Source organism: Ochlerotatus camptorhynchus, unplaced genomic scaffold, assembly GCF_037179485.1.
Source record: "Ochlerotatus camptorhynchus isolate MF236.1 unplaced genomic scaffold, CSIRO-AGI_Acam_v1.1 ptg000292l, whole genome shotgun sequence".
Taxonomy (NCBI): Eukaryota; Metazoa; Arthropoda; class Insecta; order Diptera; family Culicidae; genus Ochlerotatus; species Ochlerotatus camptorhynchus.
The window spans coordinates 1,263,580-1,277,104 of record NW_027040781.1 but is presented as its reverse complement, the minus strand read 5'-3'; the positions used below and the strand labels follow the sequence as shown (position 1 = coordinate 1,277,104).

The 13,525-nt window shown below is 44.1% G+C and overlaps 1 protein-coding gene across 1 annotated transcript in view; it reads left to right on the top strand.

Annotated features, from left to right (window-relative positions):
• Positions 1 to 12,676, top strand: part of e (ebony) — a 58,134-nt gene extending 45,458 nt beyond the window's left edge. Inside the window, exons 4-8 of the mRNA XM_065228524.1 lie at positions 9,373 to 9,834; positions 10,071 to 11,129; positions 11,189 to 11,582; positions 11,647 to 11,910; positions 11,970 to 12,676. Of these exons, the coding sequence (XP_065084596.1) occupies positions 9,373 to 9,834; positions 10,071 to 11,129; positions 11,189 to 11,582; positions 11,647 to 11,910; positions 11,970 to 12,303 (2,513 nt within the window). The 3' untranslated portion in view covers positions 12,304 to 12,676. The remainder of the gene's footprint in view (positions 1 to 9,372; positions 9,835 to 10,070; positions 11,130 to 11,188; positions 11,583 to 11,646; positions 11,911 to 11,969) is intronic.
• Positions 12,677 to 13,525: the final 849 nt, after the last annotated feature.

Sequence of the window (13,525 nt, the reverse complement as noted above, 5' to 3'; positions counted from 1 at the left end):
AGTTTGTTCAATCGATGGGGCTGAATCTTCATCTGCATCAGAATGTAAAACAAGATCACTTGGAATGACTTTAAGATGCGCTGCGCTTCTTCTGATTTGTTTTCCACTAGAAGATGACAGCAATCTAACGTCTGTTCCTTTTTTCTGGACTACCTCAAACTGCTCTGGTGAAACTGTACTGAGTACTGAGTTTGTTTTTCTTTCTAAAACCTGATCACCAACTTGAATTTCACTTGGTTTTGCTTTCCTTCTGATGTCAGCATATTGCTTTCCCTTCTTTTTCTCGACTCTGTCCCGATCCCTTATCTCTCCATCTTCAATTTCCACCGATGGTACACTAGAAAGCTTTGTTCGTAGGCGACGCCCAAACGTCAACTCGGATGGTGGCTTCCCAGTAGTTGTGTGGTTAGCGGCATGATACATAAGCAGGTACTGACGTAATTCTTTGCGCCAATCTTGACCAAGCTCCTGCGCTATTTTCAGTCGTTTCAATATTGACCAGTTTTGTCGTTCAACTTCCCCGTTCATTTGAGGCCAATACGGGATTGTGTTTACCAGCTGGATTCCATATTCATCGCAGAACATTTTAAATTCATCCGAACACAGTTGAGGACCGTTATCTGCGCGCAATGATAGTGGTACTCCATACCGGGAGAAAACGATCAGAAGTTCATCGATGGTTGCTTTGGTTGAAATATCTGTCATCTCGACGACCTCCAAGTATCTGCTGTAGTAGTCTACACAAACTAACAGATTTTCGCCTTCCGGCAGAGGGCCCAGAAAATCAATAGCAATTTGCTGCCATGGCCGTGGATGGAAGCTCCTTTCTAGTCATTGGTTCTGGGGGATTCGGAGCCGCTACCAACGAGCACCCGCGACATTTTCGTTCAAATTTCTCCACATGTTGGTCGATCTTTGTCTTCGAACGCTTTTTCTTTCTTACCCCATTGAAACTTGATACCCTTCTGAGTTAAATTTCGAAGTGGCTCGTCCAGGGTAGCCAAGTTGAGTATAAACTTCCCCATGTAGTTAGCAAGACCTAAGAAGCTTCACTATCATTAACGGGTCGGCGAAAATTTGAAAGCGCATCCATCTTTGCAACAGAAGGTTGAATTCCTCGAGGAGATATTGTGTATCCCAGGAAATCAAACTCAGTTACTCGAAATTTGCACTTGTTCCAATTTAATAAGACGCTCGAACCGTTGAAGTATCTTGTTTGCTGCTTTTGGGATTTTCGAACACTGAACCAAAATCGTTCCTTGAAGACCGAGTTGGAGACCTTGTTCGCATGACAACACTATTTGAATAGGAAAGTAAATTAAATCTGCATTTCAGCGCATTGGCACAATAAGATCTCCCGTCTAAACACTTATTGCCGGATCGGATCATATGCATCAAGCCGTTCGATCCGTCAAGTACCGAGGCTTCGAAGAATGAAAGTTGCTATCCGGTTGTGATTTGCTTCGTGTTGTGCATATGTTTGACAGCTACGGATATGTCTTCTTCTTATTTGTGAAATGTCGATGATGTGAATCAGCAACAGTAGACGAATTTGACGCCAGATGCGTTATCGTTCAATGACACAACGGGATCAACTTGCGCCTCTTCTAGGGAAATCATTATTTCACATAGGGGAAATGGATGTAATGTCGGCCTAAAGGGTGATACGGTCAAAATTTGGTCAAGGGAAAACGCGTGTAAATCGGTGAAATCGTTTATTTAAAAAATCAAATTAAATTTCTTTTTCAAGTTCAATTAGTATAAAATTCAGGAAAAATATTCAGTTAGGCTTCCGCTTTTCCAAATCCGAATTGCCGGGCCTTACGCTTGACCCCTGCCATCAGATTTTGTATAGCCACCTTGTCCACCTTCTTCGCCGCAGAAAGCCAGTTTGCCTTGAACTGCTGCTCGCCCTTAGCAGTTTTTTTGGTCTTCTTTAGGTTCCGCTTGACAATAGCCCAGTATTTCTCAATTGGGCGGAGCTCTGGCGTGTTGGGAGGGTTCTTGTCCTTGGGAACCACCTGCACGTTGTTGGCGGCGTACCACTCCATGACCTTTTTACCGTAATGGCAAGATGCCAAATCCGGCCAAAACAGTACGGAACAACCGTGTTTCTTCAGGAAAGGCAGCAGACGTTTATTCAAACACTCTTTCACGTAAATTTCTTGGTTGACAGTCCCGGAAGCTATGAAAATGCTGCTTTTCAAGCCACAGGTACAGATGGCTTGCCAAACCAGATATTTCTTTGCGAACTTTGACAGTTTCATGTGCTTGAAAACATCTGCTACCTTTCCCCTTCCTTTTGCCGTATAAAACTCCTGTCCCGGAAGCTGCTTGTAGTCGGCTTTGACGTAGGTTTCGTCGTCCATTACCACGCAGTCAAACTTCGTCAGCATCGTCGTGTACAGCCTCCGGGATCGCGCTTTGGCGGTCTATTTTGTTTATCATCGCGATTTGGAGTCACTACCTTCTTGTAAGTCGATAGTCCGGCTCGTTTTTTGGCTCGATGCACGGTTGTAGACGATACACCCAGCTTATTTGCGGCATCTCGGAGAGAGAGGTTAGGGTTTCGCTTGAAACTACCGGCAACTCTCTTTGTCGTCTCAGCGGCTTCCGGTTTTCGATTTCCCCCCGATCCAGACTTCCTGGCTGTCGACAAACGTTCCCCAAACACTTTAATTACATTTGTAACGGTTGATTTGGCAACTTTTAGCGATTTTGCCAACTTTGCGTGCGAGTAGCTCGGATTTTCGCGATGCGCGAGCAAAATTTTGATGCGCTGCTCTTCTTGCTTGGACGGCATTTTGACAACTGAAGAGTGAATTCCAAAATCAAAATAGGAACAACATTCTACACACACACACCTTCAAAATGAGGGGTGTTCAGGTTTTTTAAATGCAAAATTGAAAGAAATACGTCAAGTTGATATTGACCAAATTTTGACCGTATCACCCTTTAAATGCCCCTAATTTGGGCCTATACGTAATTTCAGCAATCGACTAAATTTTCAATAGCAACCAAAAATATCCATTACTACCGTCTCAATGACGCGTACATCTAGATAAAATTTATAAATAACTGATTTTTAGCGATGGGCCCAATCTTAGATCCATAGGCCAACATTAGAGCAATTTCCCCTAAATGGCACGTTTTCAACACCTGGGTAGATATTGCACCCATCAACATATGGGCCGGGATCAACGGGCTACTTCCTTTCTGAAGGAAGACGTGATGAGAGATTTTTTCGGCTCAGAAAAATCCAACCGACCTCGGCTGGGATTGAACCCAGACACACTGGGGTGAGAAAGCAGTAACGCTTACCACTACACCGTCGGCACCGTCAATAGCAACTCCTGAAATCCTTCAGCTAGAACTAATACCAATACTACATTCAGACTATGGGCCTTATAACGAGTGTCACTTGACGGTGAAAACGAAGTGAAGTGACCACTTGTCACTCACGGTGAAGTGATAGCCGTGTAAATCCAATGGGAATCACTTCACCGTGAGTGATAAGTTGTCACTTCACCGTGAAGTATAATCGGTAATAAGGGCCACGTAATATTCAGCTCTTTAAGCTCGCCACAATTGGGCCGAGGGGTGACTCATCTTTGACATTAGACGCTTACCATTTTTATGGCACAGTTGTAGAAGGCTATGATTTATTGAACTGTTTTCAAAAGTGACTGGTGAAAAATGAAATATTCAACATTCCTTCCACGAACTGCTTGAACAACGAAAGCTGCAAGTGCAAAATGGAGAATGCCAAAAGTAAAATCCCGAGTTGCAAAAGGACGATTTGGAGAATTGATTCAAAGTTTACAACGTTCGGGAGTTGAGACAGATTTTGGAAGGTGTAAAGGTGAAGAGGTGATTGGCCACCAGAAGCGAACACTCGGACTGCTCTCGGTTCAGGGTGGAGGAGGTGCACCACCACCACATTTACACAACAGCAACCGGGAGGTGCACTGCAGATCGCTTCCGGAAGCACCATTCAGCGTGACGGAGTTGATGCGAAATCAGAACGTGCTGGTTCAAACAGTTACCGAGATCCGTTCGATTATAGACGAAGCGAATGCCCGAGCGGATTCGATTCTGAACAACCTTAACATATTACACATATTTTGCATGGAATCCATCAACGCAATACTTTACAGGCATTTTTCTGTAACTGAGAAATTGTGACACTTCCTAATAACGATTAAAATGAAATTATGCACGAAATCGAGTAAACCAAAACTGAAATCATATTTCGACCGTAAAAAGCTGGATAGGCAATTATATTAATTTAAATTCATATCTACATATGATTTCCAGTGAAAATTTGACACATGAGTGCCCATTGCAAGACAGTCTATATTACCCTAGTAGCGCAATTGTTAAGTAGTTAATGCAACTTTGTGTGACAGATGCGTGCTACTTGGGTACGTACTATGTGTTGCTTGTGAGTTGTGTATCCAGAATCACACCTAGGCTAACTTTTCGGGGTTAACTCGGATTCACATCCGGCCTTGAGCCAAGATGTTCCCTATACTCCAAAGATTCTACATTTAGTTCACGAATAAAATTTACCAACTACAGCGCCTCCTAGAGCCGCGATTGTGAAAGTGACTCGCTCCCCATACAAACTTCAAGCCCTTTGAGCGAGGGGTTCCCGTGAACCAAATGACTTCAAATTTTGGCAGGGTGTTTCTGATCCCTCAAACTACCATTCCAGGGAGTAGCGTTCGAAATTCCAGACTTTTTCTGTTTTCCATATGGAACATCCCTCCCTGTAACTTTGTAACTTTGTCAAAGACACTCAAGTTTTGCAGCATAGTTAGAATTACAAGAACGTATCTCAATTCTAACCATCTCAGATAGCGTTTAACGCTGACCATTTGCTCCGATTACCTCAACATAAGTTGATAAACGGGGTAGATTCAAAGACTTAACCAGACTACGAGAAGTATGGTGAGCCTGGGAACCACAATCCAAAAATGCTCGACAGTATTTCAGATTTCCATCCGAATCCTTAATCTGAACCCTAGCGGTCATCAGCAAATTATGACTCAGACGAGGGGGTTGCTTCAGTGAACACGAGACTGCACTATTGGACTGGGATTCCTTGGAAACAGATTGGTATGGCACATTTGGAACATTCGATTCCAAGCCGGACTGCGAGGCATCAGGAAAAGGTTGAGGCTTCGAAGTTGACTGTGAAACCTCAGAAACAGACTGGGATTCAGCGTTCGAGACATGGGATTTCGAGGTAGACTGGAAAACCGGTTTATCACTATGCAGAAGGGTATGGTGTCTACCCTTTCATTTAGAACACGTATATGAAGATGTACATGAACTACTTAAATGACCCACTTTCAAACCATTAAAACAAGCTTTGATCTCTCTTACCTCTCGCACAGTCAGGTATTCCGAAGTGATACGTTCCGACCTTGTATTCACAACAAATCTTCTGACGTATCCAATCACTCGCTGAAGCTTTCGGAATGAACTAAAGGCACTCATAACTGGAAGGGTTTCAGGGACAAGAACTGCAGTGGACACGGTTTCTAGTTTCAATTCCGGTAATTTATCATCGGAAAGCGGATTAGGCTCATCAATCTGATATCTATGACTTCGCAGAAACGTAGGTCCGTTCCACCAAAGCTCATTCGAAGCAAGAAGTTGGGAGGGTTGACAGCGACTGACAACATCAGCTGGGTTTTCGGACGACTTTGCATCAACAGAATGCTCAACAATTTCTGCAACTCGGTTGCGAACAAAAACGTCAAGTTGACATAGGGGCTTTTTTAGTCATGCAAAAACATCGTGCATCGACTTAAGCAACGTCTTGCGAACGGCTGTGAAGAATTCGCCATTGGAACAGGATACACCAATGAAGGAAAAACCGGAGACGGAACCACCGCAAAAGGTTCAAACCGGCTGAAGACGAGACGCCGGCTGGTCCAGGAGTTTCTCTTACCTTGGCATGGCGTTTCATGACGGACATCGCACTTGCAGTTCGGGTGGGCTCCGGTTCCACACATGTCACAGGACTCCTTTCCGGTGACAGCAAAAGCTTTGGTAGAGATGGTCTTCACTTGGTTCTTGCTTGGTACAGATGGCTTCATAACAGGCGGCTTCACGATCGCATCCTCGCACCACTCCAGGATTGAGCAGAGCTTCTTCAGGAACTCCATCGTGTCCTTGTAGGCGGGAATTTGCTTGTGGGAAACGGTTGATTCCCATTCCATCCGGGTTTTGGCATCCAGAGCTGTTGCCACAAGGTTGACTTTGACTTTGACTTCATCCATGAGCTTCAGTCCATCGATGTGTGGGGATACTTCGTCGACTTATTCCCGAAGATTCTTGGCACTTGTTCAGTTCATTTTCTTCAGGCTAAGCAGCCCCTGGATGTGTGTGTGTGTTCAAGATAAGCCACTTGCTTTCAAAACGTTATTCCAGCAGCTTCGATGCTCCGACATAATTATTCTCGTTCAAGGTGCAAACGTCGATGATTCCAGCGGCATTACCAATCAACGCTTTATCAAGGTGGTAAAGTTTGATGGCGTCGGAATCGGTGGATGTTCTCATGACGTCGAGAAACATGGCCTTGAAACGTGGCCAGTTCTCGGGTTTCCCATCGAAGGTGGGAATGGAAGCCTTGAGTGGTTGCTGCTGTACGATGATTCGAGGAATAACTTCTCGCTGGGACAATGGCATCGCACATAAAGACATGCTCCATATTCATAGGCAGATGCGTCGGCAAAGCCATGAACTTCAACATAAACCTGGGAAATCTGGTTTGGTGAATGTGATTTATAGAATCACGAAATACGGTCCAATTTTGCAACAGCTGGCCATCTAGAACATCATCCCAATTCAGCTTACTCATCCAGATTTGCTGCATTATCACCTTAGCAACTATTATGACAGGTGACACAAGACCAAGGGGATCAAATAGTTTAGAGATCGGCGAGAGAACATTCCGTTTCGTAGGAGGAGAGTTGGAAAGACTTGGAAGTACCACGTGGAAAGAAGTCCAAGTGTCTTGATGGCCTGGTTAATATTCGCATCTTCAAAAGACAAGAACCTTTCCCTGTCTTCTTCTGGAACCGACTCCAAAATCGCTGGGTTATTCGCACACCACTTATGAATGGGGAATCCCCCTTTACGGAAAAGCTCCGTGAGCTCGAGACGACATTGGATGGCACCTTCTATGGATTCAGACCCAGACAGGACATCATCAACATAAAAATCTTCAAGAACGATCTTGGCTGCGAGCGGAAATTGATCACCATCATCAATAGCAAGCTGCTGAAGAGATTCAATCGACCAAAGCTTTTCCATAGAATCAGCAAGACTTTGCAGACCTATAGAGTAACAATGCTGTGAAACATGAGGCTCATCGATAGGAGGATTGGAAGTTCTTCCGCAATTTTGAATTGACCTGGTTGCAATAATTCGAAAAACAACTGAATTCCAATCAGCAAGTCAATTTCACCATGTAACGCTGAAACACTCTGATGCGGAGACTAAGACTATGTTTCATAACTCGAACTTCGAGATCCCAAACATTAAAATTTATTGAACATGTTAAGGCTTTTTTAACTATTTTATTTATCGGACTAGTTTCCGTCCTACATACAATGAGTGGTAGTCCAATGTCATGAACATCATTAGCAATTTGATTTAAAGTAATAAACACAATCATGGACTTTTAAGACTCTGGAGCTTGAAAATATAATTAAGCGACAAATTAAAAAATAGAATTCAACAACTCAATAGAATCAATAGCTTGAGAATTACTTGATTGATGGCCAAATTCCAGGATATTTTCAGGATTTTCCAGGCATTCCGTGATAATTACAGATTTCCCAGGTTTTTCCAGGTACTTGCCAATCTGTTTAAAGTTCAAATATGTGTTTCAAAGTTCATTAGGCTTCTTTGAAGTATCTTGAATTCCTTTCAAGGCAACGCTTGGATTTCAATGGACTTCCCTGAAATTCTACTGAACAACTCTGAGGTGTTTTAACTTAACTACTCTAAAGTTTCTTGAGCTACTCTGTAGTCCACTAAATATTTCTGAAGTTAGCAGAACTTCTAATATGAAAGTTTTCCTGGCCTGATCTGAGATTTCCTAGATCGTCCAACTTTTTAAAAGCTCCATCAGCTTCTCAGAAAATACAATTTGGAACTTTTGCATATAGGATAAAATGGTGAGGATTGTGAAAAAAAAAAGATGTTGTATCCAAGACATGATCGTAGATTTGACGTGCTCGGTATCAATATTCGGCGACTGTGTTAGGGAAATCATTTTTTCCCATTAGGCAATCGAATGAAGTGTGAAAATTTATAAAGTGTTCATTTTAGCAGATTCGTAGAAAAATTTCCAATCGAATGGCTTGTTTAGAATTAAAATCCATCCACTATTGACAGAATTATAATTGGTCAAAACCTTACCACTTTTCGTAACGCGGTTGATTTGGGTTTTTTGAAATTGCTCCCTCAATATGTTGCCGAAAGACGTAATCCTACGTCAAAACTGAGGTGATGGTTGACACTTCTATTGGTTGGGGCAGTCGTAAAATTCTTCCTGTACGCGATGTTGATTTCCTAAAGGTATGCTTGCGGTATAAAAACACCACCAGGTTTGCTAAAGTTGAAAAAGAAAAATGGGGTAGCATTCTCCTATCTGCAGTTTGTATCAATATACCAATTCAACTGAAAAAAAAAAATTCAAACATATCCTTGCTACAGCTCCGTCTATCCTCAAGAAAACGGGTTTCTCTCGGTCCGAGTCTCTCAAAACAACGGAACCTTCCTGCGAGACGTGTTGAAACGATTTATTGCCTACACCAGCATAGCTCTAAAGCTAGTGAAAAAAAAGGCAAGTCAATAAACTGTTTCGCACAGTACGGTCGTCCATATACCTATAACATACCCAGTATGTCAGCTGTTTCTCATTTTTTTTCAACGTCAATGATATTACGATGATAAATTAACATCAAGCGCCGATGATTGCGAGCCGCTTCAATGCCAACTGACGACCGCGATCGGCAAGCTGCCAAAAGGTGTGGCGTCCCACCATCGCTTTACAGTTGTTCGAAATACATACCTATAAATATAAAAGGATTAGACAACAGCTTCGTTGTGTTTAGAAAATCCAAACAAAACGGACAAGCATTTACTGGGTTACTGTTTCACTTTCGTCGGCCTTGAACTCGGCCGCTCACGTTCAATGTCAGCTACTGACTTTCTGGTTGATCGCATTCGCTCGTGTTTGGCAGGGTTCATCGCTTGCCCGGTTGAACGGGCGGTGAAATCTTTTGAATGTTTTTCCTTTCCTAACGAATTTCACAAAACTTGAACGTATTTTTAACTCCTTTCCAGATGACAACCGAGGCCTGGTCAAGACCAACTACAACACGCTGAACTCGACGGCAAACCGACTTGCGGCGACCGCCCTCGACGAGATCGTAAATCGTCACAAGTCGCAACCGAATCGCGACGGAGATTACATCATTGCAGTTTGCATGCAGCCAACCGATCGGCTGGTGACGACCTTGCTCGCGATTTGGAAAGCCGGTGCCGCCTATCTCCCACTGGATCCAAGCTTCCCTCCGAATCGATTCGAGCACATTTTGGACGAGGCCCGCCCGGTGTTGGTGATCCACGAGGACTACGAGAATGTGGCCGTATTCGGCGAAACTCCGGCGGTGTCCTTCGCTGACCTCCGGAAAAAGGCTAGCGACATGAGCAATGCCAACATTCTCCCCGATCAGATGCTGGGTGCTGGCAAAAACGAATTGGCTCTGGTTCTCTACACCTCCGGAAGCACAGGCGTTCCCAAAGGTAATTACATAAGAAAACTAATTACCGATGTATCGTCATCGTTGCCGTCACCGCCGGCGGTGATTGATCGCTTTCATATGCAAATAAGCGGCAACTGAGTTGCAACGGTCAGAACAATGGCCTATTTTTCATTCTCCCATTAGCTGCATGTGGTGGTTCGATTCGATTCACGTTTCGCAACCGCTGCAATTATCTAGTTGAACAGCACAATTAATTACTCTCCCCCATCGTTTCAGGTGTCCGGCTGAACCACGCCACGATCCTCAACCGGCTGCAGTGGCAGTGGAATCGCTTTCCCTACTGGAAAACGGAAACGGTTGGCGTGTTCAAAACAGCACTAACCTTCGTCGATTCCGTTACGGAAATCTGGGGCCCTCTGCTGAACGGTATGTCCATCGTTGTCGTGCCGAAAAAGATCACCAACAATCCGGAAAGACTCGTCGAACTGCTGGAGGAGTACAAAATCGAACGGTTGGTCCTGGTCCCAACTCTGCTGCGATCCTTGCTCCTGTATCTACCTCTACAGAAGAAGAAACTACTTTACAATCTCCGCATCTGGGTTTGCTCCGGAGAACCTCTACAGCTGTCCTTGGCCAAAGAATTCTTCGACTACTTCGAAGAAGGTGTGCACCAACTGTGCAACTTCTACGGTTCGACCGAAGTCATGGGTGATGTTACGTACTTCGTGTGCGAATCCAAGAAGCAACTGAGCAACTTCGAAAAAGTTCCTATTGGTTATCCCCTGGACAACACTGTGATATACATCCTGAATCCAGAACTCCAACCGGTCAAACCGGGTGACATAGGAGAGCTGTTCGTTTCCGGCCTAAACCTAGCCCAGGGCTACGTCGGCGGTCGCGATCCTCACCGATTCATCGACAACCCACTAGCCGTAGATCCCATCTACTCAAGGCTCTACAGCACGGGCGACTATTCCTCCGCCACCAAGGGCTGTATCTACTACGAAGGGCGTACCGATTCTCAGATCAAGATTCGCGGCCATCGGGTCGATCTATCGGAGGTCGAAAAGAATCTTCTATCGCTTCCCGGGGTAGACAAAGGCATTGTGCTGTGCTACCACGCTGGAGAAATCGACCAAGCCTTACTCGGATTCATTACGGTTGAGGAAGACGCCCCTCTACAGACTGGACTGCAGATCGAAGGTATTCTGGAAAGCAAACTGCCGCACTACATGATCCCACAGGTCATCATTCTGGACAGCATTCCGCTGTTGGTGAACGGGAAAATCGATCGACAAAGTCTGATGAAAATGTACGAGAATACCAACAACAACGGTAAGTATTGATGCATATTAACCTCCGTCCAAATTGTAACGCATTTTAATTTCCCCCAGACGATGCCACCATCGAGATCGAATACGACTACAACGGTGTGCCGGAATGCAAGATGGCCATGGCCAAAGATCTCTTCACCACCGTGGGTCAGGTCATCGGACGTTCCACACGTGCCAAGATCTCACTGCAGAGCAACTTCTACGAGTTGGGAGGAAATTCCCTGAACTCCATCATCACCGTGACACAACTCTGCCAGAAAGGTCACGCCATCAGTATTACCAGTTTCATCGGTGCGGAAAACCTGGCAGAGATTTTGGATAAAATGTACAGTAATCAGCAGCACATTGCCGACCACCAGCAAGACACAAAGGATGATCAAGAATTTGAATTCGAGTACAAGATGCAACTTTCGGCACACCCACTGGCCGACGAGCACAAAGAGGACGCGATCAAGTAAGGTCCATTTTGCATTTCCAAAAAAACCTCAAGTTTAAAATTCCTTAACTTTTCATTTCAGCATCCTAACCTACAGCTTCTACGAGAAAGCGGATCTCGAGAGGTGGATCAAACCGCTGATCAGGGAGCAGGACTACCGGGACATTCTCGAAGACATTTGGGACGTTCTGATCGAGAAGCAACTAAGTTTTATGGTCAAGGACGCCAGTGGCAAATCGGTCAGTGTTTCGCTCAACTTCGACGCTCACGATGAACCTGAACCGGAGGTGACCAACAATCTGGTGATTATCTTCGAGTTCCTAGAATATGTAGAAAAGCCTATTCGGTAAGTCCGTCCGCAATTTGAACCAACCAACAACTTCTAACTGAAAATTCCTTTCGCAGAGAGCAAAAACTACCCCGCGGCAAGAACCAAATCCTGCACTCGTTCATGATGGGCACCTGTGCCGATCTGTCCGCTCAGGAAAACATCGAGGCTATGCACTTTATGGAGAATGAGGTGCTCAAGATCGCTACGCGGCGGAACTTTACCGGCATTCTGACGACCAACACCAGCCCCCTGACCCAGCAGCTCGGTTCCAATGTGTACAAGTACGAAACCATGCTGGACTACCAGATCAATCAGTACGTGTACGGTGACGGTAGTCGGCCTTTTGGCAAGGCTGCCGACGATCAGCGGGTGATCGTGCACTGGAAGGACATCCGGAAGCAGCACTGAGGAGCAGCAGACGAGGGAAAGGGCTATTGGCATAATTAGTAGTGTTCTAGGTACATATTTATCGCTGCAATATATCGTCTAAATGTTAATTTAATGGTTAGAATAGGGCAAGGACCCCTGCAACAGTATGTCGAAATGTAACCAATTGTAGACTAGGGAAGTGTACTGAATTTGCTGCAAGAATTTATATACGAGTTAGTTGTAGCATTGAATGGAAGTGATACGTAATTATTAGAATGATCGTACAAAATGGAGGTTTTAAACAAGCGAGAGAGGAAAATGTGAGAGGATATAGTTTTTAAGTTATCTGTTTCTTAACTACAAAGAAACTACTATTTATGACAATAAAACGAATTTTATCTCATTCCTACAATTCAATAAGTATACTCTATATAAGACTATTCCGCAAGTTGATCGTTTCCAGTCGAGTTTTTGGCTTTGCTGGATAAATGTTGGTACACAAAACTCGAGGGTATCCAGACAAAAACCAATGCATCGGCAGAACTTCGGGGGTTGATCCCAAGTGCAGTAGTGACCGTTTTATCTTTTTGAGCACGATATACCGTGAGTTCAATAAAAAAACTTGAGTATCATCAACAATCAATACGAAACTAACGATTTTAAATTGGCTCACTACTTGACTAGCCTATTGGTCCCAAGCAAATCGATTAACGTACCCCATTCCAGTCGAAATTCTAGTACCACACTATGTTTGTTTTGATTCGCTATGAAAGTTTGACAGATAAAATGAGGGGTTATTGGATTTTCCTATGTTTCGAGGGGTGATTCGACTAGCTTGGGACCGAAGATAGTACCAGAGCTGAGCCAAAAAGTTGAGCACGTTTCTTCGGGACCTACTTGTCTTAGAGTTACCTCTATGGTATCATCGTTTGGTGTTTTGAAAGAACTAGGTCGGATGGGTGCGGAACAAATATTGGTTTCACGTTTAAATATGACGAATACCTGATCTGGATTCGAAAAAAAATAGTAAATCGACATGATTTTTTGTGATACAAGGGGCTCGGTGACCTAATTATACCCGTGTTTGCATACTGAGCAGAAGAGCATTTATATCACTCTGTTATAACTTTTTTCGCCGTGAGCGAATTTTAGTCAAAACCATCTCTTGGTTGGCCGTGATGTGAACGTCGCACAAATCTCGAAAATGTTTGTTACTTCTGTCCACGAGAAACAAGAAATATAATTCTAAATAATGGCACTG